At 36.7% G+C, this 26976-nt stretch overlaps 3 protein-coding genes across 6 annotated transcripts in view; 2 read left to right on the top strand and 1 right to left on the bottom strand.

Moving 5' to 3' along the window:
* xpnpep2 (X-prolyl aminopeptidase (aminopeptidase P) 2, membrane-bound) overlaps nt 1–4220 on the top strand; it is an 11409-nt gene extending 7189 nt beyond the window's left edge. Inside the window, exons 12-21 of the mRNA XM_079839908.1 lie at nt 161–270; nt 943–1020; nt 1101–1172; nt 1983–2043; nt 2152–2221; nt 2378–2482; nt 2982–3041; nt 3120–3196; nt 3310–3399; nt 3775–4220. Of these exons, the coding sequence (XP_079696034.1) occupies nt 161–270; nt 943–1020; nt 1101–1172; nt 1983–2043; nt 2152–2221; nt 2378–2482; nt 2982–3041; nt 3120–3196; nt 3310–3399; nt 3775–3975 (924 nt within the window). The 3' untranslated portion in view covers nt 3976–4220. The remainder of the gene's footprint in view (nt 1–160; nt 271–942; nt 1021–1100; nt 1173–1982; nt 2044–2151; nt 2222–2377; nt 2483–2981; nt 3042–3119; nt 3197–3309; nt 3400–3774) is intronic.
* A 4220-nt stretch (nt 4221–8440) lies between these two features.
* On the top strand, nt 8441–16952 carry sash3 (SAM and SH3 domain containing 3). The gene is made up of 8 exons (XM_079838382.1): nt 8441–8906; nt 11387–11479; nt 13112–13246; nt 13756–13900; nt 14012–14163; nt 15530–15739; nt 15854–15998; nt 16107–16952. Exons 1-8 carry the CDS (start codon nt 8844–8846, stop codon nt 16313–16315), a joined length of 1152 nt encoding a protein of 383 aa, XP_079694508.1. The 5' UTR covers nt 8441–8843; the 3' UTR covers nt 16316–16952.
* The window catches only part of zdhhc9 (zDHHC palmitoyltransferase 9), a 29393-nt gene continuing 19225 nt past the window's right edge, over nt 16809–26976 (bottom strand). For 3 of the 4 annotated variants that reach the window (XM_079838381.1, XM_079838379.1, XM_079838380.1), the window contains exons 5-10: nt 26799–26936; nt 23771–23819; nt 23425–23527; nt 21596–21699; nt 21280–21388; nt 17066–19318 (exon numbers count right to left, since the gene is read on the bottom strand). In XM_079838381.1, the coding sequence (XP_079694507.1) occupies nt 19151–19318; nt 21280–21388; nt 21596–21699; nt 23425–23527; nt 23771–23819; nt 26799–26936 (671 nt within the window). In that variant the 3' untranslated portion in view covers nt 17066–19150. Of the gene's footprint in view, nt 19319–21279; nt 21389–21595; nt 21700–23424; nt 23528–23770; nt 23820–26798; nt 26937–26976 lie in introns of all 4 variants that reach the window. The other variant, XM_079838378.1, reaches the window with a different exon arrangement.

Below are 26976 nucleotides of genomic sequence, written 5' to 3'. Positions count from 1 at the left end.
CAATGGTCTATTGACATATTTTGCTGAATGAGTTTTTCAATCTGCATCAGATAAAGTGCATGGACAAACATCTTCGCTCTGGTGTTTTATGGCCTAATGCCAGACCTCAGTTGACTGCATTCAGCCACAATGGGTGAACATCCTCTCTGGCTTCCCACAGGTTAGGGACGCAGTCGCGGTCATGCAGCTTCTGTTGTGGCTTGAAAAGAAAGTTCCAGAAGGCACAGAGACCGAGCTCACAGCGGCACAATTTGTTGATCAGTGTCGCAGGTACAGAACAGCGGAGCTAAACCCTCATCACTGATACCACTCACACATAAAACACATGGAATTAACAGTCACTGACTGCTCACTTTTTAAGGGTTCCAAGACTATGTATTTAACATTCATGTTCTCAATATTAGAGAACCAGCTTCAAGATCAAAATCAACATTAAGTCTAATTTGAAGGAGAGGAAAGTGAAAAAAAGACTTTGACTTAAAGTTTTTCATTATAAGTATAAAACAATGTGTTTTAAATGTTTTGCAAAATATTGCATTTATTTATTTAGATTATGGCATACATGTGGGTAGTGTAGTTCTCAGTAAATTTGGCAGTTAAATGTTAATTAAAAAAATTTAATTTTGTTAATCTTTTGTTTTATTTAGTTTTTAATATATAATGCTATAAAATGCTTTCGGGGCTTATGTCTTTAAAGATTTATAGGTTACATTATAGCACAATATTTACTTAAAGAAACGGACTGTAGCACTCTATATTAACCGTCTTTCTAAACTTGCATTGTAGGCATAACATTTGCACAAGTAGAACCTGTTCCTACATCAAGTATATTATAAGATATCAACACAAAGAAGCTCTTCTTGTGTACAGTAAATCACAATCAGCAACACATTTACTTCCTTTTTCCTGAGAAACACAAACCCCTCCATTGTGTTTTGGCAGCAAGCAAAAGAACAGCAGAGGGCCGAGTTTTGAGACCATTTCTGCAAGTGGACCTAATGCTGCTCTTGCTCACTACAGGTAATAAATATGTCTGCCTATTTATTTATACTATTTTATTATATCCAATTTATTGACCTATTCATTCTCATTTATTACAGTCCATCTACTGAAACTGCGAGGAGGCTGACAGTGAATGATATGTATCTTGTTGACTCTGGAGGACAGTACCTGTGAGTTTCATAGTACTATTAGTAAAGTTCTGTTTGTGTGCAAAAACATGATACATAACTAAGCTCACTGTAAGCTTAACTTAAATATTAATTAACCTGCATGGTTTCCTTAAAATTGAGTTCATTGAAACAACAAATTTGAGTTAATACAAAGAAAGAGAGCAAAAAATCTTTCTCTGTATTAACTCTTTTTTTTGTTTGTTTCAATGAACTCAAAATCATAAAGGAATAGTTCACCCAAAAATGAAAATTAGCCCATGATTTACTCACCCTCAAGTCATCCGAGGTGTATATGACATTCTTCTTTTAAACTAATACAATTGGAGTTATATTAAAAATGTCCATGAGACGCGTCAAAGCTTGCAATGCTCCTGTACATCGCGTCAGGGGTTACTCTTTTTGCGCAAATCGACTTGCGTACGGAAGCTAGTTATTTTATTCTATAAAGTTTTAAATAGGGATATTTTTCTTACACAAACACACCACTTCGCTTCAGAAGGACTTTATTAACCCCCCGGAGCCGTGTAGAGCAGTTATATGATGGATACATGCACTTTTATGGACTTTAAAAACGACCCTTCAAGTCAAGGCCATTATAAAGCTTGGAAGAGCCAGGACATGTTTTAATATAACTCAGATTGTGTTCGTCTGAAAGAAGAATGTCATATACACCTAGGGTGACTTGAGGGTGAGTAAATCATTTGCTAATTTTCATTTTTGAAATCCCTTTAAGGCAGCCAGGTTATTTACTGACTATTTGAGTTAAACAAACAAATCAAGCACTAAACTAGCTTTCTCTTTCTGTTACAGTGATGGTACCACTGATATAACGCGTACTGTGCACTGGGGTAAACCCAGTGACTTTCAAAAGGTACTGAACGGCAGGCATAGGGAGATTCTGACGATGCAGAGCATACTTTGATTCTTTTACTTAGACTACTAAAAAGAAAACTGATTTCTCCCTGTTTTACTCTGATAGGAGGCCTACACAAGGGTGCTCATGGGAAATATTGAGATTTCAAGAACCATCTTTCCTGCTGGAACTAGAGGTGAGGATCTCCTCATCTTCAATCACTATCTCCCTTCAAGCAACCGTGACCTGATACTTCCACAAGAGGGCGCCCTGTCCACAGCGGACATCTCACAGTGACCTCCACAAAACATGTCATGTGCTAACCATTCATGTGCTTTTATTCTCACACTAGGCGTGAACATGGAGATGCTGGGACGAAGAGCATTGTGGGAAGTTGGTTTAAATTATGGTCATGGCACTGGTCATGGTGTGGGAAACTACTTTGGAGTCCATGAATGTAAGTCTAATTCTCTAGCATGTTTATATATTTATCTCAGTATTGTTATATATATTAATTTGTGTTGATAACAAAAGTAAAATCCACTATAGCTTAAAAGTTATTTTTTTCATAAATAAATGAATACTTGTATTCATCAATGGTGCATTAAACTGATCAAAAGTGACAATAAAGAACACATTTGTAATGTTACAAAAGATTTCTATTTTAAATAAAAGGTGTTCTTTACTGTTGTGTACATTGATAATAATAAGAAATGTTTCTTATGCATCAAATCATCATATTAGAATGATTTCTGAAGGATCATGCGACACTGAAGACCAGAGTAATGATGCTTTGCCATCACAAGAATACATTCAAATTTTAAATATTGATTTGTTCATATTTTATCAAATAAATGCAGCCTTGGTGAGCTTATAGTATCATATGTTTTCTTATTGTTATATCTCTGCTATGTTATAGATCTCTTCATCTAATGTATTTGTTTTCTGTGTGATAGGGCCTGTGGGTTTTCAGTCCAATAATATTCCATTTCAAGAGGGGATGTTTACGTCAATTGGTGAGGAATAATTAAGAAGCTCATTATGATTGCCTTCATTTGTTACTTAAAGTTTTAAACTGCCAAACTCTCCTTTAGAACCTGGTTATTATAAGGATAATGACTTTGGTATAAGGATAGAGGACATTGCCGTCACTGTTCCAGCTACTACAAAGGTACATTCAATTAATTGAGGTCTAGAACTCTGTAAATCCAGTGCAGCTATCCAAGGGCAGTGCCTAATGAAATATTAATATGTGCATTTTCCCCCCCTGTTTTTCCCTACTAGCATAGCAGCAATTACCTGACATTTGAAACAGTCTCATTGGTGCCATATGACAGAAAACTGATAAATACATCTCTTCTAAGTCCTGAGCAGGTATTTTAAATAATATCAATCATTCTGTATTTTTATTACAATTATTATAAATACACCAGTGTTTACTTTCATATCATAATCAATTTTGTTACTGTTGGGATGCGTTGGGTTCCATTTGGTTTCCAATGTAAAATATGGGTAGTGAACCAGTTAAAAACCACAGCTTTGTGTGTTTAAAAATATGCTGTTTTCTAGTGTTGGTTTCCTTTGACAAAGTTCCCACAGACGCTCTTCACTAGAAACACATTTTGGAGGGGGGTTATGGGTTCGCTGGAAATTCAAAAGCCCTATTTTTTCTTTTATAAACAAACATCAGTTGTTGATTTCAGTGTTGGCAGTGCAGAATATGTCTCTGACTTTGTTGTTGTCTTGTAGCTGTACTGGCTGAACTCATACTATGAGACCATCCGGAGCGTGGTGGGTCCCGAGCTGGAGAGACAGGGGCTGAAGGAGGAGTATGACTGGATGATGAAGCACACGGCACCTTTCCTTACAGCTGGAGCTTCAGCTGTCATCTCCTCAGGCACACTGTTTGTAACAGTGCTGGCTTCTGTTGTACTGCATAATCTGCTGTAAATACGTCTGAAGAGCTTGGCCTACACCACGGCATTCGGTACTGCCTCTGCTCCATGTGGGCCGGTACAACAAACCCATTTTTAGGTACAAACAGAAAAGCTCCAATGTTGAATACTTAAAATAAGTCTCTCTCTCTCTCTCAATTCAATTCAATTCAATTGTGCTTTATTGGCATGACAATTGTTACAATGTATTGCCAAAGCATTTATAATTTTACAAATAATCAACATACATGTACATACATTAAATAAAAGAATTATAAAAAGATACAATTAAAAAAAAAAATAATAATAATAATAATAATAATAGCAATAAGTTGAACAATCCATAAACATTTAGAATTCTAGGAACAATTTAGAATTCGGTGTGTGTGTGTGTGTGTGTGTGTGTGTGTGTGTGTGTGTGTGTGTGTGTGTGTGTGTGTGTGTGTGTGTGTGTGTGTGTGTGTGTGTGTGTGTGTGTGTGTGTGTGTGTGTGTGTGTGTGTGTGTGTGTGTGTGTGTGTGTGTGTGTGTGTGTGTGTGTGTGTGTGTGTGTGTGTGTGTGTGTGTGTGTGTGTGTGTGTGTGTGTGTGTGTGTGTGTGTGTGTGTGTGTGTGTGTGTGTGTGTGTGTGTGTGTGTGTGTGTGAGCGCATCACTGATTGGTCGACTCCTCCCTCTTATCCTCCCTCTCTCTCTCTCTCTCTCTCTCTCTCTCTCTCTCTCTCTCTCTCTCTCTCTCTCTCATATTTCATGTGATTCCATATGATCTGGTTATTTCAGCCATTTTCAATGGATTTACCAGAATTCATTAGGGTTTGGCCTATGTTTAAACTAGTGTTAATATTGAATAATGTATTTTATGACAAAGTTTTTGCATATATTTAATTTAAAAAAAATATTTGATTCAAAAAAATATAAATTGCTGGTGTATGTATGCAGAATTTATGTTAAGACAATCATTGTTGATTTAAAGTGTATTAAAATATTATTACTACAGTCTCTACACTATATTTGTTATCTATGTTTTCATACGTAACAGTCATAATTGTAGGCATCAAATAATGTCCACTCCACTGAGTGAAAATAGTATGAAGACACCAACAACACCTAACACTCAACACGACACTTACTATACCACAAAAATTATTTCATAAATAGATCCACTCTTTTTTTTAAATGTCTTGGTTAATTTATTAATACAAGGCTCAACTTTAAGTTTTTTTTTTTTTCCTGCCGACTCATTCGTACCAGTTGTTCATCACAAAAATACAGATAAATTACTCCTTGAGTGTTCATAGACACTTTTGGCATATAGTAAGATGCACCACATTGATTAGCAGTGTTTGGGAAATTTACTTTTAAAAGGAATGCATTCCAATATTGTGTTACTTAATTACTTTTTATGGAAAGTAATGCGTTATGTTACTTTTGCATTACATTTTCTTGGCTTGCTTGTTTTTTAATAACAAAAAAGTTATTCTATTTTTGGCTAATGTAAAGGCCCTTTCTCACCAAAGGTCAATTGAATAAGCCTCTGAAGGCTGAAGGAAATTTAAATTTCACGCCTGTATATAGTAGAGGGCACAGCTCAAACAAACCTTCCAGCTGTGCTCCCATTTTGGATCGCAGGAGAATAAGATTCAGCACTATACTTCAGCAATACAAAAAACTAATAAAAAACAGTGTGATGATTTTTGCTCAATAGTATGGTTGAATATTGGATGAATTGGATCATCGAAGGTCAGCAGCAAAGACATTGCTTAGTTTTTCTCAGTCGCTTTGGTACATTTCTCGAATCATCCTCGACATTTGCAAAACAGTAAGTGCATTTCTCAAAACAATTCGTACAAATAGCAAAACACCATGGATTACCTGCAAAAGCCAGTCTCTTGCTCAAAATCCTTAGTTCATCTCTTAAAAGTAAATATCTGTGTCAATGAACATGTCAGTGCCATCAAAATGAAATGTCCTTATGTATGGATAAGACAGTCAAATTGCTTAGTCATGTTGTCAATATAACTGTACTCTAGAGGGATGTTCTGATGTAAATATGGCAAAATTTTTGATGACAATTATTGTAAATCGTAGGTTACACCTACGTGTATGTGGGAGTTTGATTGCAAGAGACTGGACAAGATTCACATTTACGCTTTTACTGTTTGTACTGTAATTTGTCGACAGACCATGTTATTGAGATACAGAAAGGAAAAGACAGCACTATAGCACAAAGAAAGAAAACAGAAAAACAAAAGTAGAAATGTGAACGTCTAACGGAAATGTATAGAAATATGCTTATGCTTATATTATGACAACTTGTTCAACCATTTTGCATGTAAAGACTTATGCTGAACCAATGCCTAAATGTTGTGTGTGGGGGGGGGGGGGGGGGGGGTGAGACTATTCAACAGAGACCCATTATAATACATTTTGATCAACATGACAATTGATAATGTAGGAAACAGCAGAGAATGTTACATAATCATTTGCAACTTGTTTTGATGTGCACAAGTGACACAATCATGTGAAGATTGAACAGGTTGAGAATTTCAATTCTGATCTGAGAAATGTACCAAAGCGACTGAGAAAAACTGTAATAAAGTGAGATTAAATACATAAAGTATATTTGTGTCATTTAAATGTTTCAATTATTGCCGGTTTGCATAATATTCTAAGTTTGCATTTCACTGTTTTTAATCACTTTGAGGAGTACTGAACCTGTTTTTATGCGAGATGAGTAATTCCTGCTCAATGTAGAGCTACAATAACCATCACGTTTACACAGCGCACACAACGCCTCTGCACTTACTCACGATTTCTCATAATGGGCACAGGAGAAGTGTCGGTCAATACATGGGAAAACAAAGTAACTTACATATTTGAAAAAAGTACCTCCGATATTTTGTCACTTTAAAAGTAATGTGTTACTTTACTAGTTACTTAGAAAAAAGTAATCTGATTACCTAACTCGCGTTACTTGGAAAGCATTACCCCCAACACTGTTGATTAGTTAATAATCAACCCAAGTTCGCATGTATTTTGTAAATGTAGTGACAATGCAGAACTGACTCTAAATGATAGTTTCGTCAACTGGCCCGGATCTTATTATTGAGCCTTGGTTAATAAAACAAATATTTGATTCCATAGTCTGAAATTATCTCCTTCCGCATTATTACTATAAATACTAATCCAGCTTACATTAATGTGTTTTAAAAAAGGCTGAAAATGTTTTTTTTGATTGTAAGTTGTAAAAACAACTTCAGTAACTTTTATGAGACTAGCCCAGTAAAATCCATTGTGACTATTTTGTGTCCAAAAAAAAACTTGCTACTCAACTCCACAGTGAAATTTTCTGCAAAGCTACAGCTAAATAATTTACATAAATCATCTTGTGGTCATCAATCATTTATTCAACTGGAAGATTTGAAATGCTTTCAATGAATCCCACAGCAAACTGGGGGAAAAAATAGCTTTGTGTAAAAATGACTTGTGACTCCTTTCTTAAATATTGGCTCAGTATGTAATGTCTGTTTTTTTCATTTTATTTGGGCGTGTATGTTTTAAAGCAGGGCATGGTTTAGAGCACTGAAACTGACATGAGCATGACACCAAGCACCTAATGCTCTAAGTCCCGTCCTATTGCCCACACAGATATCATATCATAGCAGACACACCTCAAACGGCACTTTCTGAGAAACCAGCTTCTTCATTCCCCTTTAATTATCACAGGCCTGAAGCAAGCTGCTGTCAATAGCACTGCTGCATGTGAAGGGCTCATGCCTGCAGAGGTGCTGTTGCTTGGCAACAGTTCCGTCAGAACCACAGTAAGGTGTGAATGTGGTTTCTGAGACGTCCGCTTACACACACTCTCTCTCTCTCTATCTCTCTCTCTCTGCTCTCTTTTGTTTGGCTGTTCTCCTCCAGCTCAAAACAACTTTGAACATTGTTCCTTATCTTCCCAAAAATAGGACTGATGAATGTGATTCTATTTGTCATGTTTTAGTCGAGGCTCTGTATATGGCGTGACCATACATAAAGAGGAAGTATTATACAGTCAGCAACAGGAGGTGTTGAAAACGATGACCTCATTACAGTTGTCAGTGTGCTTGACCGCTGCCTGTACAACGGAAATCTAGTCTAAAGTAATGTACTGCATGTTACATGTGCTGTAAACACCGGCTGCTTTTGTCCAAACACTTCATACTCATTACAGACTCGTTTTTGGAGGGAGTGAAACAGCCAGGCATCTTACGGCCATGTGGTGTAAAGCAAACAAACAGAAATAACTCTCTGCCAACTCACACTCCTCTATTGTCTGTCTCAGATGGCTGATCTTACATGCAGGTCTCAGCGCACTGACTTTGCAACTTTTACAACTCAGTAGTCTGAGGCATCATAACTTTATGATATAACTTTATGGCCTAATTACTAATAGGAATCATTCTAATTTCTTTATGTATGTATGTATGTATGACGACTGAAGGACTGATTATATCGGTGACTTGAGTGATTGTTTATCTCAAGAAATACAAAATCATTCCTTGTGCTCTTCAGGCTGAAGATGTTCTGTATCACTGAGTACTTTATATAAGGTAATTTATGTTTTTGTCCAATCGGTTTGTTTTTATGTGATGTGAACCATTGCAACCAAAGCCACCTCTTAAAAAAAGAAGTTCCTGTCTAGTCATGTGACTTCCTCAAGCGTTTAGTTCTCTACTCCAGCGATCAGAGAAGAGCTTTTCTTCTGCCTCTTCCTTTTCTGGTGGCTTTTGTCGCGCTGTGAGTGGGCACCGTGGCAGTTAGACTGACAGAAATTAGTTTAACAGCCCAGTGTCATACTGCCACAGATATAGAGTCAGGAGAACATTGCCCACCCACTACTGAATCAACATGTTACGGAGGAAACCATCCAACGCATCTGAAAAGGAGCAGGCTCAGGTGCAAAAAAAGAAGGTAAGAGTTTGTGTCTTAATCTGCGTGGCCCTGTTTTGAAGGGTTGAACCCTAGAAATGATGGTCTTGGAGGACCTCTCTGGAGGTCTGCATTCCGAAGAGAACACCAACACACATGATAGGCTGTTTAAACATGAAAAAAGTTGCATCAGAGCAGAACACATGTGCTTTTGTTGCTGATTGTTTGAATCAACAGTACTTTGAGAGGGGTTTTCATTGATATGTGAATAATAGTCCTATTGTTATATGTCCCGTTTGTCTTCAGACCTGTCATTCTTAAGTTTAAGAACTGAAACTGTAGGATTGTTCTGGGTGAAATGCATGGCTGTGCACCAGTTCCTGTAGAAACACATCAGACCGCAACACACATCCTGAAGCGGTTCTACCTCTTCAGAGCAAAGCATCCAAAACACATCGCCTGAATTCAAAGTGACATTTACGTATATGTCTTCACAGCTCGCTCCACTACACTTCTTGTCGTTCAGCGGTTAACTGCTTCTATGGCATTACTCTTATTTTCCATTTGATTCACATCTTGCGTGTAACAACCAGCAGTTTCGATATTTCTCCTCTCTGAAACTGCAGGTGCTTCATAATTGCATGTAACTCGAGCAAAGAGAGATCTGGAAATCTTGCTGTTGTGCATCACGGTTACTTTTATTTCTTTTATTTCTATCTTTTGAAACCAATGTCTTTCTTATAGTCTTATCCAGAGCAGAGGATGTAGTATGCAGTTGAAGTTCATTGCCATGGTGTAAATAAAAACACTTCACCAGATCAACACCATATCATCTCAAATGCTGCAGTTTCCTCTTTGGTCATGGATTAGATCATTAGATTATGAGTAATCACTTCAGTCGAGATCTGTCAAAAAAATATATTTCAACATTTTATGATGATGCAGAATGTTGTCACAGTTGTGGGGAATTTAATAGGGAAGGTTTGTTAGTTTGACGTTACAATTCCACAACAGTGGAACTATTTAATTGAATATGATTCTCAAAGAAAACACTGTCATTTTACTAGTTTTGACTGGCTGAACAATCTCTTCTTGCACTTGGTTGGTTTAGCAGATTGCAGTTTGTTGTGTGTTGTCTAGATAGTGCACAGCTCTGCAGTGATTGGCTGTGTGTTGGCTGCGACGTACCCACTTCCTGTGCAGAAGAAAAGTGGCACAATGAAAGGTTTAGATACCAGAAAAAGTCAAAATGGAACAAATATGCACAGCAGCCCACAAAACCCACTGAATGATTTTATCAGTTATTAAAAAAGTGCCTTAATTATGAATGAATCGACTCTAACAAGCCACACTTTGTGTGTTTCTTACAGTTGAAATGCATAAGTACAGATTACTATGAATTAACATCATGTGATATATAATTACTTTATGGCATAGATCAGAAATGCCTAAACCAGGGCTCATGGGCCAAAGTCAGACCATGACCACCTTTGATTTGGCCCACCAGGCCATATCAGAATTATTTCGACATTCCACTTTAGACATTCTGTAAGTAATCTATAAGTAACTTTGCTGCTACATGTCAACTAACTCTCATTAATTCACAACTACATGTCAACTATCTCTCATTAGAGTATTAGTAGACTGTTAGGTTAGGATTCGTACAATAAGTTGACATGTACTTACAAAGTTACTTAGAGTGAGTAGAATGTCTGTTGGAGTCCCGATATTAAGCAGACAGTCTACTAATACTCAAATTATTGGTAGTTGAGGCCTAGGCATGTAGGCCTAGCTGTGAAGTAGAATGTCCAGTGGACCATTAAAATAAAGTGTTACCAAGAATAAAAGTGAATTAGATTTGTTTTTATTTTAATGTTAATATAATATAGTTAGATATAATTCAAGATGGTTCCAATGGCCCTCAAATAAGTGTGATTTGTGGCCCTTTGTTGTAAGAATGGGCAGATCTGATACAGACTGGCACATTGTCATTGTTGCTATATTTTGTAATTTACATTACAAAGTATATCAATAAACACATTGTCCTATCTGTGAAAACCTTATCTGAGAACCTCATGAGTTGAAGCAAGTGTAATTCATGTTTAAAATTGCATCTGGTATATGGATTTGAAAAAGATAGTGTGCATTTTTCTGCTCAAATGTTGCTCTAGAGGTCTGATAATGCCTCCAAATATTGATCAAGATATATGCTTGTGGAAATGCGCTTGCATTTAAGGGCCATTATAACATGAGCTATCAGTTCAACTAAACTGAATTTGTTCATGATGCATAGAGATAACATTTCATCAGCATAATGCTGGAGGACTCTGCATTAAACCATAAGGCAATTGGGTCATGAGCAATAAAACTTGAACAGTATAGGACAGAATCTATCTATCTGTCAATCTGTCTGTTTGTCTGTCTGTCCGTCCGTCCGTCCGTCCGCCTGTCTGTATCTGAACCTACTATCTACTACTGTAACTTTAAATAGTCTCTGATGAGAAACTGTTCTGTGTTCATAGCTGTCTCTGCAAAGATCCAGCAGCTTCAAAGACTTTATGAAGCCAAAGCCATCGTCACCAGTAGTGAGCCCTGAAGCTACCTTGGATGAAACTGTAAGTGCAGTAGTTTGTTATGGAGATGTAGTTGCTGAACTCAAGCTCCAACTCACTCCTGTCTTGTGGGTATGGAAATTTTAGATAATGTGTAGCTGTGCAACTTGACCAATATCTGGTGTCTCAGTGTCAGTCTATATTCACTTGTAAAGTCAGCATTAACCTTAAACTGCTAGAATGGTGCTTACTAACTGCTTCATCTCAAAACCACACTATTTTAAAAATATCTAGACAGGATGTCATCCTTTCATGAGCCATTCAAGCAGAGAGCCTGCTTAGCCTTCGGTCTGCTTTTAAGAGTACACAATTGTGGTATAATTTTAATAATATTCTCTAATATATTATATATTAATAATATAAATATATATATTAAATTGATCAAAAATTACTGTAAATTAATTTTGTTACAATATATTAATATTTCAAAATAATGCTTTTCTTTTGAACTTTATATGCAAACAATCCTGAAAAAAAGACACAAATGTTGGGCAGCTCAGCTGTTTTGAACATTGGTGATGATAATAAATGTGTCTTGAGCAGCAAATCCGAAGGATTTCTGAAGGATCATGTGACACTGAAGACTGCAGAAATGGCTGCTAAAAATGTAGCTTTGCCATCACAGGAATATATTACATTTTTAAATATATTATAATAAATTGTAATAAAAGTTCACAATATTTCTACTTTTACTGTATTTTTAAATCAAATAAGTGCAGCCATGGTGAGCTTCTTTTATGAATAGAAAAAAATATATTATCTATATATATCTAGGCCTATATATTTATATATAGATATTTCTATATAAATATATCTATATATTTTTCTATCAAATAAGACATTATGTTATCATAATAAAGACATTACCATAAATAAATAAATAAATAATATACATATACATGTTGCTGTTAAAACAATGTCCGTTTGATAACGAAAGTGTTGAATAGCCTTCTCTGGGGGAGTTAAGTGAGGCGCTGAGATATAAACACAAAGGTAATGTAACAGACTGATGTAAAATCCCCATGACGCTGACAGGTACTTTTGTTTTTTTTTTGCCTGTGTTTTTGAAAAACTGCACACGTTGTCTTCACAGTAAAGGAACAGCCTCTGACATTTAGAGGTAGATCTCAGAGAGGAGGAGCCACAATGACTCAGTGTGGTAGTGACACAAAAACCACCGTCACAAACCTTACTGGAAATTCTCCAGAGAACAGGGGCCCATCGCTTTAAGACTAACACTACTTACTGTGGTTATACCACAAACAAATATGTGCTGATTCAGCTCAGCCTGGACATATATGATGACACTGTTTAACATAACATGGCACATTAGAAATGGGTTATGAATAACACATCAAAGAACTGCAAACAGTAGCCTAATCAAAAACAGTCACGGTGAGGATACTTGAGGTAAATCATGGCAATTAGTTCTAACAGAGGTCTGTCAGTTTCTTTAACAATTGAGTGCGCAGTGCAAAGAACAGCAGGTCTAGAAAAAGCAGGTCTCTTTTTAGACAAGACAAGAGGAAGTTTGATGAGTCGATAAGACAAATTTAGGTACACGCAGCAAGTGCACAGTAAAAACAGCAATTCACAATTACTAAAAGCATAATTTTTTTGTGAAATTTCTTACAGCATTTGGAGTGTGCACCACCAGAGGATTCAGGGAAAAGTAACGGAAAACTTGGAAAGAAATGGAGAAATGTCATATCTCGCACAATGACCCGTAAAACATCCAAAATGGTACAGAAAGCCCTAGCGGAGGAGGGGGTGAGTTGAAAGCACAAGTATTAGGCTATTTACACATTCTCTTTGGCTCTCAAGTATAAATTCTTTTACAGAATGTATTAATCCTTGGTTAATGCTAAAACATGTTTAGCTTTTTAAGTTGTGTAAATTATATACATATAATTTTATAAATTACATGTTTAATTGGCATTCATATAGCCTTAAATAGTAATACATGCTATAAAAGTTGTACGTTCATGATACCTAGGCTACTCCATTAATTAACTGAACCCTAATGTAAATGGTTGCCTTGTTTAAATTCAGATATTATATTCTATTCTATTCTATTCCAAGTAATTTTCTAAGGAAACTATATCCTAGCAACCATCTAAGAAAAGCACTTGACAACGGCTTGAATTTGTCTCCCCCGTGTGGATGATATCGGGATATTTTATACATTCGGCAATCTCTGGATGTTTCCAGTGGTGTAGAGAAATTCATGAGGATATGAATTCAAATGATCTGTAAATTGTTACATTTGTTGATTTCAGAATGAGAGTGGGGATGACGGCTCTATGTCTCCGATGTCTCCAAATGACTGGATTCCAGATCTCGCTGCCGGGAACAGAACATCTGTGTGCTCCAACAGCTCAGAGGACACAATGCACATCCCTCTCTCACGCCAGCTCTCTGGATGTAAGCCATCTCAGACCAGTACAATATCTTGGCTAAACCAAGATCATATAAGGCTGGTTGATTTTGGCTGACTGATTGATTTTTTTTTTTTTTTTGTCCCCTGGTGTGCAGGTTCTGACAGACAGAGTCTGGACAGTGGCTTCAGCCAGAGAGACAGTATGAGACTGGAGGACAGCACCTACACAGGGCCCTTCTGCGGCAGAGCCCTTGTCCACACTGACTTCACCCCCAGCCCGTATGACATGGAATCTCTCAAACTACAGGTCAGTCTTTTAAAAAGGGATTTTTGAAATATTTATCAAAAAAATCAACATAAAGGATTAGTTTATCCAATTACAGTATTTTATTTGTGTATTGTTCTCTTTTCTTCTTATTTGATTAATTTTATGTAAGCACTTTGAATTACCATTGTGTAATGTGCTATATACACAGTAACACTTTAGAATGGGGAACACATATTCACTATTAACTACGACTTTTGCCTTAATAAGCTCCTAATTTACTTCTTATTAATAGTTAGTAAGGTAGTTGTATCGTTTAAGTTTAGGTATTGGGTAGGATTAAGGGATGTAGAATATGGTCATGCAGAATAAAGCATTAATATTTGCTTTATAAGCACCAATAAACAGCCAATATGCGAGCTAATAAGCAACTAGCTAAAATTGAGAATTGTTCCACACACTAAAGTGTTACCAAATACACTTGCCTTGCTTTCTGTGGAACACAAAAGAGTATTGAGGAGCTATTAAAAATGCGGCATTGATTTTTACTCAAATTGCTAGTAAATTTCACAAATGATAATTTAAAAACAAAAACAGCAAGGAACACATTAAATTAAACATGGCATTTTGAAGTAGAAAGACTATTAGAATAGAATAGTATTTTCTATTCTATTCAAAACACTCCAATAATCTTTCATTTACAACTCGAAAAATATTTTGGTAACACTTTACAATACAGGTGCTGGAAGTTGTACATACAGTAGTACATAGCTTTGACCATTTTGGTAATTAATGTATGAATTTACATTATTAGTTAATATTACATGTTATTATGGAATTAATACACAATGACACATTTAATTAATAGCAATTCATATATTATGTAATCTATTAGTCATATAGAATCTTCATTAGTTTCTGATGCAGTAATCATTGATAAATGATTTAGTTCTTCATGAGTCATACATTTTCTCATGATTAGCTATGCATTAGTTAAGCATGAATTAATGCATATTAGTGCACCCGTATTGTAAAGTGCTACCAATATTTTTTACAGTGCTGACTTCCCTTTTCCATACCGTTACAATGCAGATAGTTCTGAAGCTTTCAAGCTTCAAAATGGTTGCAAAAGTCCAGTAAAAGTATCAAAAAAGTGGTCCATACAACATGTGTGCTATATTTAATGTTTTATTTAATGTTCACATCATTTTTGAAGCTTGAAAACTCCAGTCCCCAATCACAAGATAAAAAGCAGCCAGCATATAATTCCAATTTTTTTTTTTTCTGTTTCATGGACAAAAGTCAAACAAGTATAAAATAACACGATTTTGGGGGACAACTAATCCTTAAAAAATGAATATTTGTAGTTTATTGTATGTAGTGCATTGATATTTTTCCAAACACACAGAAAGGAGACATCATCCAGATTATTGAGAAGCCACCAGTAGGCACCTGGACTGGTAAACTCAATAACAAAGTGGGCTCCTTTAAATTCATCTACGTCACAATACTACCAGAGGAGGACACACCACCAAAGAGGAAGCGATGCTACAGTCACGGACGCCAGAAAGCCAAACCAAAAACCTTGGAGGAAGTTCTGGAGAGAATAGGCCTTACTGTAAGCCTCAAGTTACTTTCATTGCTGTTTTCTTTTAAATCTGTGTGTCATTACATCATAGTACAAGCGGATCTGCTCTTAGACTTCTTATGATTGACTCCACTGTGTGCCCAGGAGCTGGGATCTCTCCTGTCCATGCATGGCTTCCAGAGCTTGGAGGACTTCACCGGCCTGAAGGAGTCTCACCTGAACGAGCTGAACATTACAGACCCTGAGCAACGTGTAAAAATATTGAAAGCAACAGATCTGCTTCAGGAATGTATGTCCAAGTAGAGCCATCGAGTCTAGACTGTTATCCTAATTGTGTCCAACATAGTTTTCAATTGTGAAGTCTTTTTGATGTACTGATATCCTTTCTGTTCTCCAGCGGAAGATGAATCCGATACAGAGGAGAAAAAGACTGAAATGCCACGGGACTCGGGTTGTTATGAGAGCACAGAGAATCTGGCAAATGGACGTGAGGAGCCCCAGGTGAGCCAGAAAAGAGATCCGGACACAGAAACAAAGCTCAATGCTGTTCAGAACCAACTGGAGGGGATGAAGGTGGAGGAAAGTCCTGAGAATCAAACAGAGTGATGCCACCAGAATGTTCGTTGTATCCCTCTTCTATAAAACTCTTTTTAACCTCTCTATGATGGATTACGAGTGCTGGATTAAAGTCCATGAAGAAAACCATTTCATAGGCACAGCCCATACAGAAGCCAATAGGTCTTCTTAGAAGATGGCATAAAGTTCTTGAAGGTACTATCATCTATGAACAGTCTTTCTCTCTTTGACTTTATTGTTCAGAAAGATTACATTTAAATATCTTCAAAAGGCTTTGAAATCTAACGGAAACAACGTTTTTTAAGGGATTTCGAAAAACTGACTTTGCACAAAGCAATATTCCATGGATTAAATCTAAGGCTATGTTCTTATAAAATAAGAAGCATGGTGTTACCCCAAATATTGATTTTACTCTCATCATCTTTAGATATGAAGTAGCATTTTATATACTACTTTTCTTCCGTTTCTGTCGTAATGAATGTTCAAGGTAACATGCAACTAGTGCGCTCCTTTTTTTTTTTTTGCCAGGCGTGAAAGAGGAAAAAGCACATTGTTCAGTTAAAGCACATGTACTTGCATATTATTATTTTGCTTCTATAGACATTGATTTTGGTTCCTGTTTGTGTGGTAATGTTTGTTATAATATGGATCATTTTGTTTAGAGCTATTGTTGATTCAGTGCTTTTTTTTACTGTTTGGTTTGTCTTGATATCAATGTCTGTACTTTCAGGGTTTTCTTTAACAAAAAAAAAAAAAACTAAAACTACACTGCAAAGAAAAAATTGTAATAATACCATATAATTTAATGAGCATACATTTACACACAAATTCATAAAGTAGAAAGTGAAGAGTATGAGGATATACATGATCACAGTGTTTTTACCAAGCAAACTGAACATAACCCAATTTGTGATGACGTACAATGTGTACATTATGCATCGTATCCAAATATCTAGAGCAGACCATCATTTGCTAATATTCCAAATTTACACATTACACTGACTTGGCATTAAAGATTTTGATCTTGTTGTGCCTCATTTAGTAAATGAGCATATCAGCATGTTATGATGAAACAAATTTCATGATTTAAAAAAAAGTAGCGGGATTGATTCAGCGTAACTTTAAGCACATTTCCATATACTCAGTAATACCTTCAGCCTAGAAAATTAATATTCACATCTTCCATACACAGTAAAAGTGTAATCAATCACAATTGTTCACACTATAGTACTCATTTGCTATAAATTAAACATCTGAAGCACTTTCTGTTAGTTCTGTATGACTAGATTTCCTGCATTAATGAACTTGTACCCTTAACACATTTTTCAACACCAGTAGTTGCTAACAATCAAACTAATGCATCTCTCAAACATTCCAGCTCATACACTTCCAAATGCTTCAAGATGGAACTGAACTGACAACCTTTTCCAAATGACTTAATTCACTTCTTAACAATACTGCCCTGTGTAGCTGGTTATGATGAGAAACGCATGTAAAAATATATTATAGGTCCCTGAAGTCTGTAGGTGTGTCCCTTACAAGTGGCCATCAACATACTACAGTGAAATTAGTAAAGGTGACCACAATACATATTCGCATCTACACTGGGGCAAGTTTTACTACCTTAAACACGGTGAAAAGAATGAGTGGAAAAAAGAAAACCGAGCACAATGTCAAGATAGTACTCAACTGAATGCAAGAGCATGCTTAAATGACACTGAAGATGGATTGGTCATCTGGCCTTTTCCATGCCTGGACTCAGAAAGGTTCATTTTCAGATGTAAACCAAACTTTATATTTCATTTATACTTGGCCTTGTTTTGTAATATCCAACTCTTAAAGAAAAGGAAAGCAGGGCAAGATAGTATGATGCTCAAATGTCAGGCGGTTTTGGAAAGACCTCAGACAATATGGAGGGAACGTGTTAACTTCAAGATCAAAATAATAGAAGTAACAAATCAGGCATGTTTTCCACTTCTTATAGGGAATTTGCAGCTTCTCAGACATGTTTACATTATGTACATTAACTCCATGGCTTTTTTGCGTTCTGATAGATCATTAGCATTGTATAAAAATGACATTGATTGACTTACATGTACAGGTATGAGTAGTATTGGGGCATTATGGAGTCCTCTGTAGATGTAATGGTGGAGCATAGATAAGGCACTCTTACTGATGCAGATCGGCCTGTACTCACTGTCATACACATCTTACAGCCTCTGCTTTCTACCATCCATGCTGATTGTAAAATCAAGTCTGAGCTAAACTTTCTGATTTGACACAGAGTTGAATCATATTTATAACTGACCGACTTACTAAGCTTATCCAAATGACCCCATCAACAGAATAAAGCAGTTTTGTTGGGCCTAATGTTAGATTATGAATAAAGCACTTTTCTTTATCACACTTTGAAAACAAAAAAAAGTCTAATCCAAAGGGCATTTTGCACAAACTACTATAGAAGCTAGTAATGGGTTTTACAGGGCACACAAACAGTTAGGAATAATGGAGGCAGGCTATACAGAAACGGGTAAGGACACTGAAAAAAAACAAGCTCTTTCGAGGGAAATAATGTCCTCATTGCGTTTCAGGGTAGCCTATTCTAAACTGATCCAGTCTATGGCTCCTCATTTCCCTCACTGTGAGATTCATCATGCTGTGATTCAGAGAGGAGAGTCTCAAGACCTCCAGATCTAGTCTCGAGTGCTAGCGCAGGATCCAAGCAGGATAACTCGCTCTGCGAAAGAGTATCAGAGAACATAGGCCACTGTTTTGAATGTCAAGAGTCAAACAGTTTTGCTGTGCGTGTTCCTTCATGTGAGCACATTCAAAAGTAGGAGAGAAGTCTGGAGAACGCTGCCAAAGCTAGTGGGTTGACTCTTTGATGACCGCAGGGGCGACGGCATTGGGGGAACTTGGCGAGGGGGGTTTCTCTTCTTTAGGGGAGCTGGCGTTCTTCTGGGTGCCTGCACCAATGCCGGGTTTGGCATCATCAGGGGTGTGCTCATTGGGAATCAGGGGAGCTGAGGATTTCTGCAGGAAGTGCAAACACACCGTTAGCAATCAAGGAGTGACATTGACATAAATGTGAATGTGCCATTGTTCTTAACCAGGGTTAAAGGGGCTATATGCGTTTTTCTGAAATTTAAACTCGCGACTGACACCTGTGGCCAAAAAACAGAACTGCTCTTATTTTCTGCTCGCTCTCGCAGCGGTGGTGACGTCACATCCGCAGGCAGCGCGGGGAAAAAAACGACCCGCCAGAAAATAGGAAAAATAGGATACAGGCTTATAGGTGCACTCACTGTGAGCGGACAAGGTGTCAGTATGCTCATCAGGAGATGTTGGAGTCATAAATGGTAAAATAAAAAGGCTATTGTTACGTTTATTTTGGGGAAAAAGTTGCATATAGCCCCTTTAAATGTACCCCAGCAAGTACCCAAGCAGTTTTCAGCGGGAACTTGGAAAGACATTTTTTTTTCCGTTAAAGCAATCACAACATTACAAACTGTTTTGAAGCAAAAAAGTATCTGTGTCTCACAAAAAGCATTGCAAATGATGAATCATTGAATGAGAAATACAAAACTATTGATTTAAAGTGTGTATGAAAAATATGTATATTTGCATACAAATTTTTCAGTAATTTGAGAGTGTAGAGAAACTAACTCGACTACATCGATTACACAGTGCTTCATGAGAGACGGAAACTACAGTAAAATTATTTTGGTGCAATTTGCTTGTTTCGATTCTCTGATTGGTTGAGATTTCTTTGCAGAATCATGGGTAATGTGGTTTTCCACCAAGAATTCCACTGTTAAACATGATTATTTGAAAAATGTGATGGTTTCAAAAACATATACCATCAATTAAAGGGTTAGTTCACCCAAAAATGAAAATTCTGTCATTAATTACTTACCCTCATGTCGTTCGACACCCGTAAGACCTCCGTTCATCTTCGGAACAGAAATGAAGATATTTTAGTTGAAATCTGATGGCTCTGAAAAGCCTTAGAACAGTGGTTCTAAAATAACTTTATGAATCAGCGAGAATAGTTTTTGTGCGCAAAAAAACCCTAAATAACGACTTACATAGTGATGACAATTTCAAAACAAGGCATCATGAAGCTTCAAAGCGTTATGAATCAGCGGTTTGAATCGCCAAATTTCAGCGGTTTGACACGCGATCCGAATCATGATTCGGCTCACTGATTCATAACGCTTCGAAGCTTCATGATGCCTTGTTTTGAAATCGTCATCACTATGCAAGTCGTTATTTAGGGTTATTTTGCGCACAAAAACTATTCTCGCCCATTCATAAAGTTATTTTAGAACCACTGTAGTGAGCTGGACTTTGTAACGACGTCTTTAGTACCTTTTAAGGGTCTTGAGAGTGTAAAGTGCCATTGTGTCAATGGAGGCCTTTCAGAGCCATATGATTTCAACTAAAATATCTTCATTTCTGTTCCGAAGATGAACGGAGGTCTGACGGGTGTCGAACGACATGAGGGTAAGTAATTAATGACAGAATTTTCATTTTTGGGTGAATTAACCCTTTAACAACCTCATAGCTCACAGTAGGTCTTTATTGCTTATCTAGAAATATATATATAAATTGTTAGAAATAACACTTAAAATTTGCTGATGTTTTCTATGTCCATGGGAACACTGATCCACTTGACCAAACATATTTACATTTTACTGATATATTTTTAGGTTCTTTAACGATATAATGGACATGCAGAGCTGTACAGACTTCAGCACTATGGTATGACTATCTGCCCTATGAAAGCCACATCAAGCTAAAACCTCTTAATGCGTTCATTTACTCCACATGGTTCGTTTCCCTGGCCTTCTAACCCTCTCAGCTCTTAAGGTAATTGATTTAGGATATTTCTTGCAGACTCACCACTCAATGCACAGTAAAGCAGCCAGCAACATTTCTGCCAAATGTACATTGGCTTGTTCACTCACAAACTCATAAAAATGCTGTCTTACTGTGGTTTGTGAAACAGGCTGGCTGCTCTTATTGGTAGAAGCAGCAGACGCATCAGAAGGGGCGGGGCTAGACGAGTCTTCTAGCGTCACACCTCTTCTGTCCAACACACTAGAAGGAAAGACAAAGATATACAATCCTGTGTTTAGATGTGGCACAAACCATAAAGCATCTGCAAAGAAATGCTGGAGCTTTTCTCAAAACTAACTTAACTTTGATAAAAGTAAAAGGTCTTCATATTTTGTTGTCCAATGCAATGACATCCAAAGTATCGAAAATACTTTTTGGAGCCACTGGATACAAGGAAAACTACTGTACCTGGGGTAAGCAGGGCCACAGAGAACCTCACAGCAGTTCTTGAAGATGTTCTTGTGACTGTAGGGGTTCTGCACACGGTTCTTTCCCGACCACGAACCTTTGATCTGTGCAGTAGAGATGAAGGACTTAAAACTTCGAAAAGAAAGCCAGCACAATGTCAGAACTGCAGTCACATTCTGATTCAACCTCCAACCTTCCACTGGATCTTCACTTTGATGTTTTATGTTATAAAGCGTCTATGCAAAGGGGAGGCTTGATTAAAAAAAATAATATCTTTGTTATCCTTTATTTAAAAGTGCGTTTCAGTTCTAGCCATTCCTTCCCTATGGATTTCATTTGATCTAGTCATGCACTTCAAGGTTCTTCATCTTAAAGTCATGCCGTTACCGTTTCATCTGCTCCTAGATAGAAATGTATGCATGCATCACAGGCAAATCAAACAAAAACTTAAGTTTCTAAGTTTCATGTGTGGTATTCCCCAACAGAAATATTACCAGCTTCAGATTTTAGTATGTAGTTTAGTTGTATCCGAATTTGAATGGCAACTATGACCATGTCTGCAGGTATTGATAAATCTATTATAAGCAGGATCCAATTTATACAAAATCAAAGGCGAACAACCATCATGTCACATCATATTACTTGCAGCAACTGCATCCTTCTCTGAAGCTTCCTCCCTTTCCTTGCGCTTTTTTTACTCCTCATTAACAGGAAAAAAAGGGCCAGAGGGCAAATGTGGCAAGAAAACATTTTAAATTAATCATTAGGGCTAAGTGTGAAAGTGCCACAGAACTACACATTCTGCTCAACTAAATCAGAGTACTCAAACTGCTGCAGGGAAGCTAAGCACTAGATGCAATATATGTGTGTGTTTGTACATTATATATGTTTGAGCATGCGTAGTAGATATTTTCCATGAATAGGGTACACAACAGGATATGAAACTCTCACCTTTTTTTTTAAATGATCACTGAAAGGAGGTGCTTAACCTTTAGAAAATGTTGATCAGAGTTGAATTATTATTGTTATTGTTCATTTCAGTTTTATTTTTTATTATTTTTACTAAGGTTACTACATTTACCCTGATTTCTGTAATTTTCTAGCAAATAAAAATGAAGTCTATGTAACCAGGTTGCAAAATGTATAATTAGTCTAAATTATTTTAAATTATTAATCATAGAATATTTACATTTCATTTCAATAAAGTGGTAACATCATTAGCAAAATGCGGGACTCAAATACCATATTTTTCTTTTTTTAATTTGTATTTATTTAATGGTTTATAATTTATTAATAGTTAATAATTGAAAATAAGTTTTAAAAAGATTCAAAATATTTTTACAACAATGAGTTAAATTGTGTTATTTTATAATTATGTTTTTTTTGTTGTTGTTGTTGTTGGAAACAGTCAAAGTCAAAAAATCAGGAGGACAATTTTCCCTTTTATGATGTGCATAAACATCTAATGCGTTTAAAGCTTCTTTTTATGCAAGGTTAATCTTATGTTACATAATAGCTTATCTAACAGTAAACAGTTCCAATAAAAACATGGGATTTCTGCCTCTAATGCCTTAAAAACGTAATGGGACACCACTGTGTACGGTGTTCATAAAAAAATGTCATAAATACTGTATATACAGTAATAAACTCATGTTGAGATGTTCTCTGTGCTTTCTTATCACAGAGAAGGCACTGTTGCCAAGGTGACTGCTGGATTTAGTGTGCTGAAATGCTCTAGGGCATGTGTTTATCTTTCCAGCCATGTGACAGCAGCAGGAGTCAAGAACCGACAGTAGACTTTGGAACAGACAGGTAAGAAACAGACTTACATCCTCATTGGTGGTCTGGTTGAGGGAGATCAAGTAGGTGTGGAATCCAGTCAATCCCACCACAGACCAGAGGGTGAAAAAACACACCAGAACCTCCAACACAGTGCAACCGGGAGTCAAGGAAACAACATGCATAAAAATATCTACAATATGCTGAAAAAAAATGTGTTCAGCAATACAAAAGGCTTTTGAAAAGAAAATATGTGCTATGTGCCTGTTCAAAAGTAGTACACAAACACAATGTTTAGCTAGATATATCATTCACAACATGGCAGGTTTATGAGGACCTCTTTTTTTTTTTTTTCAATCTTCAGCAAGTAGCTCTGGAGCTCAAATGAAAGGATATGTTCCAGGAGTTTCTTTAATGGTACTCACAAATCCTGAGTCCACAGATCCTATAAAACACACAAAATGGTATTTATTTACATTATGTAATGCATGCATTGCTAGCAGTAACTCATTGCATCAGAGGTCTCAGCATCTCGCTTTCTCTCTCCCATCATTACATGTTCAGAAGATTTTCGCGCATCCACCCACACTCTGCCAGTGCTGAGAAGTTTGCTCTGTTCGTTTATATGCACCTTTTCAAACAGTACATTTGCATTTAGCCTTGTCATCTGATGAAGGAATAGTTTACCCAAAAATTGAATAGACCAAAACCCCAATTTGTTCCAGGCTGTAAACATGTTTTTTCTGATTTGGGCATTTTAACATGGGGCTCAATGAGATTCTGCTCCCTTCTGGAGCCTGTCTCTCTTCCGTATTGGCTTCAAGAGAAACTGGGGGAGGTTGCCACTTGGTCAGTAGGCTATACTTATTGTATTTCGGCCACACCACAAGGTGTCATTGTGGCCTCAATGCTTCGCCCTTGCCTACTCTGAGCTTGATTGCTATGTCTGAGGTAAACCACGCCCTCCCCATTACCCTACGGCCAAAGAAATGTAAACATACATAAATGTAAAAATAAATAAATGTGTTAATAAATAAACGTATAAATAAATAAATGTGGGAAAAATATATATATACATAACTAAGGAAATAAATGTATAAATAATTATTTATATGGGGGGTTTTTTGCTTTTCTGTATATATTCATTTATATATTTTTGCTTTTTTTTACCATTTCTTTGTATATTCACTTGTGTATTTATTTATTTTTAATTTTGGCAGACTTGGCATTCCATAGTGCATATCTTAGCCTATTAAATAGAACAATAACTGCCATGTAAACCTTTAACCCTAAAACAGGCAACGTACGAGTTACATACTTTTTAGTGTCTTGTTTGAGGCATTAGAAAGATGTTTTCATCAAAATCTTTTATCATTTATCATAGCCTGCTCTGTCTGGAGTATGCTGGTCACATGATTTGTTTCTGATCAGTTTTGTGAACAATTAGTCAGCCTGACCTAAACTCAACATGGGCGCCATTGGTGCAGGACATATAGATTTTGTGATAAATAAATATATATTAATCTTACTTTTTTCAGAAAAAAAAAGCAAAACTGCTAATATTAATTGTGAACATTGTCTTAAGATGTTAAAAAAGAAAATTAAGTTATATGTTGCTCATGCTGTTATTTACCGCATTTTGAATGGAATGTAACTCCCAGTACACGTTGCCTGTTTAGGGTATATTATCCACAGTATTGACAATGAATGGTGTTTCAAGGTAAACTGGGCTCCCTGTACTGGTCATTGGATTATTGCGAATTCTGGGGTGACGAGTGAGGGGTCGGTTGTGGGTGGTGGGAGGTTCAGTAGAAATCTCGTTCCAGGACCGGGGCCCCTAGGGAAGACCCTTAAAGGCCCTCCAGGACTCTGGGCCCACTGTACACAGTCCCCCTTCTCAATCTATGTAATTAGTAAATTTAGTAAATTTTGCAAATGTTAATATTTACATGTAAAACTGATATTATTACTTTTTGTTGACTAAGCTTTGCATTTTTAACTAGATATTTTCTTGCAGAGTTTCACACACTCATTTTATGGTAGAATATGGGTGCCCAACCCTGCTCCTGAAGAGCTACTTTCCTGCAGAGTTGCAAGAAAAAACTGGGAGTTACAACTCATAAAATCAAAACTACATCAAATATTTAAAAAAAAAAAAAATTCCTTTGGATACGTTTTACTTAAGTTCGGATGAAATAAGTGACATGAAATTATTTTTTGCTGATCATTTTCCAGTCGTGCCTGTTTAAGGGTTAAATACAGCAGCTTTTACACTTAGATTAAAAAGTACCTTGTGTGTAGCGCAATACAACTCTCTCCCACCTGATGAGAAGAAGGCTTTCTAGGCATATTTTTAGATTATGTATGTTAGAAACGCAAACATGCTAGTTTCACATTGGGTTGGAGTTACCTACTGTGTCTACACTGGAAGAAACTGATGACTGTGGATACATATGGTCACTGGTAAGAATAAAATTAGATTACATTATTTAAATTAATAGGCCAGACATCGAAAACAGTAAAAGCTGGATTTGAAAAACACACACACACGCACACACACGACCCGGGGAAATAAAGTAATAGGCCTTACTCTTCATAGAGTGGAAAATATAAAGCTCTCAGTGTAGAAATCTTTGTGTATTATAATAAGAGAGATCTCGTTTTGTTGGGTTGCGATGTGCCAAATGTATCCACTGTCTACATGATGTATGGGTAAGTATATGCTTTCTTTGACAAGACTCAAATAAAGTTTCTCATTGTTGTTGCTATGGCACCGTTGACACAAAAAGCAGCTTTTCAAATGACAGACATTTTGTTTAAAGTACATGTAATGAACTAAACGGACATTTCTGTCTATACAGAGTCACGCTCTTTAAACCGCACTTTCAAAATCTGCCGTTTGACTGAAGTTATTCAGGCTAAAATCTGTGCATGTAAACCGTGTCATAAAAACCGAATTACTGATCATATCTCAAAATGAATGACAAACAGTTGTGATATGTTTTACTTTGATATTCAGCAAATTGTCCAGTCATTTATGTGAATTCTGCTGCTCTCTCGCCCTTGCAGTATACGATGCACTTTGAGAAGAGGAAGATCAAAGAAAGGAAAGAGAGCAGACATTTACAAGAGCATAGTGGCTCTTCAAATATCCATAGCGCCCCCGGACTGAACCACGCCTGAGAGAACAGCATTCGCGTAAATATTGAGTGTCGCTTAAAGGCACTTGTTTTCCCAGAAACCTTGATCATTAAACTGGTGTACCGTCTGTGCATTTTAAATGGTTATCGATAACATGAAAATTTAAATTTCTCTTTCAAATAATCTGTTTAAGCATGTCTACACTAAAGATACACATGCACACATATACACTCACTCACACACACACACACACACACACACACTTTCTTGCTGTGATACTCACGTAGAACCACATGAACGATGTCAAAGGCGAAGATATAGATGGTGAGCAGAGACAGCGAGAATGTAAACAGGTAAAAATATCGGTAATTCCTCTTTCCTACGCAGTTTCCAACCCAGGGACAATGATGGTCAAACCGGTCTAAGGGAAAGACACACAGAATCTTGAGACTTTAGAGACA

Source organism: Gobio gobio, assembly GCF_949357685.1.
Source record: "Gobio gobio genome assembly, chromosome: 16".
Taxonomy (NCBI): Eukaryota; Metazoa; Chordata; class Actinopteri; order Cypriniformes; family Gobionidae; genus Gobio; species Gobio gobio.
The sequence above is the reverse complement of the archived record's forward strand: the minus strand, read 5'-3'. Positions and strand labels throughout refer to the sequence as shown.

What these genes read in the sequence shown, in the direction of transcription:
- sash3 (XM_079838382.1), top strand. Translation starts at nt 8,844, where the DNA reads ATGTTACGGAGGAAACCATCCAACGCATCTGAAAAGGAGCAGGCTCAG. An exon ending in CTCACGCCAGCTCTCTGGAT is followed by an intron (nt 13,901 to 14,011) that starts GTAAGCCATCTC and finishes CCTGGTGTGCAG; the next exon opens with GTTCTGACAGACAGAGTCTG. An exon ending in TGGAGAGAATAGGCCTTACT is followed by an intron (nt 15,740 to 15,853) that starts GTAAGCCTCAAG and finishes CTGTGTGCCCAG; the next exon opens with GAGCTGGGATCTCTCCTGTC.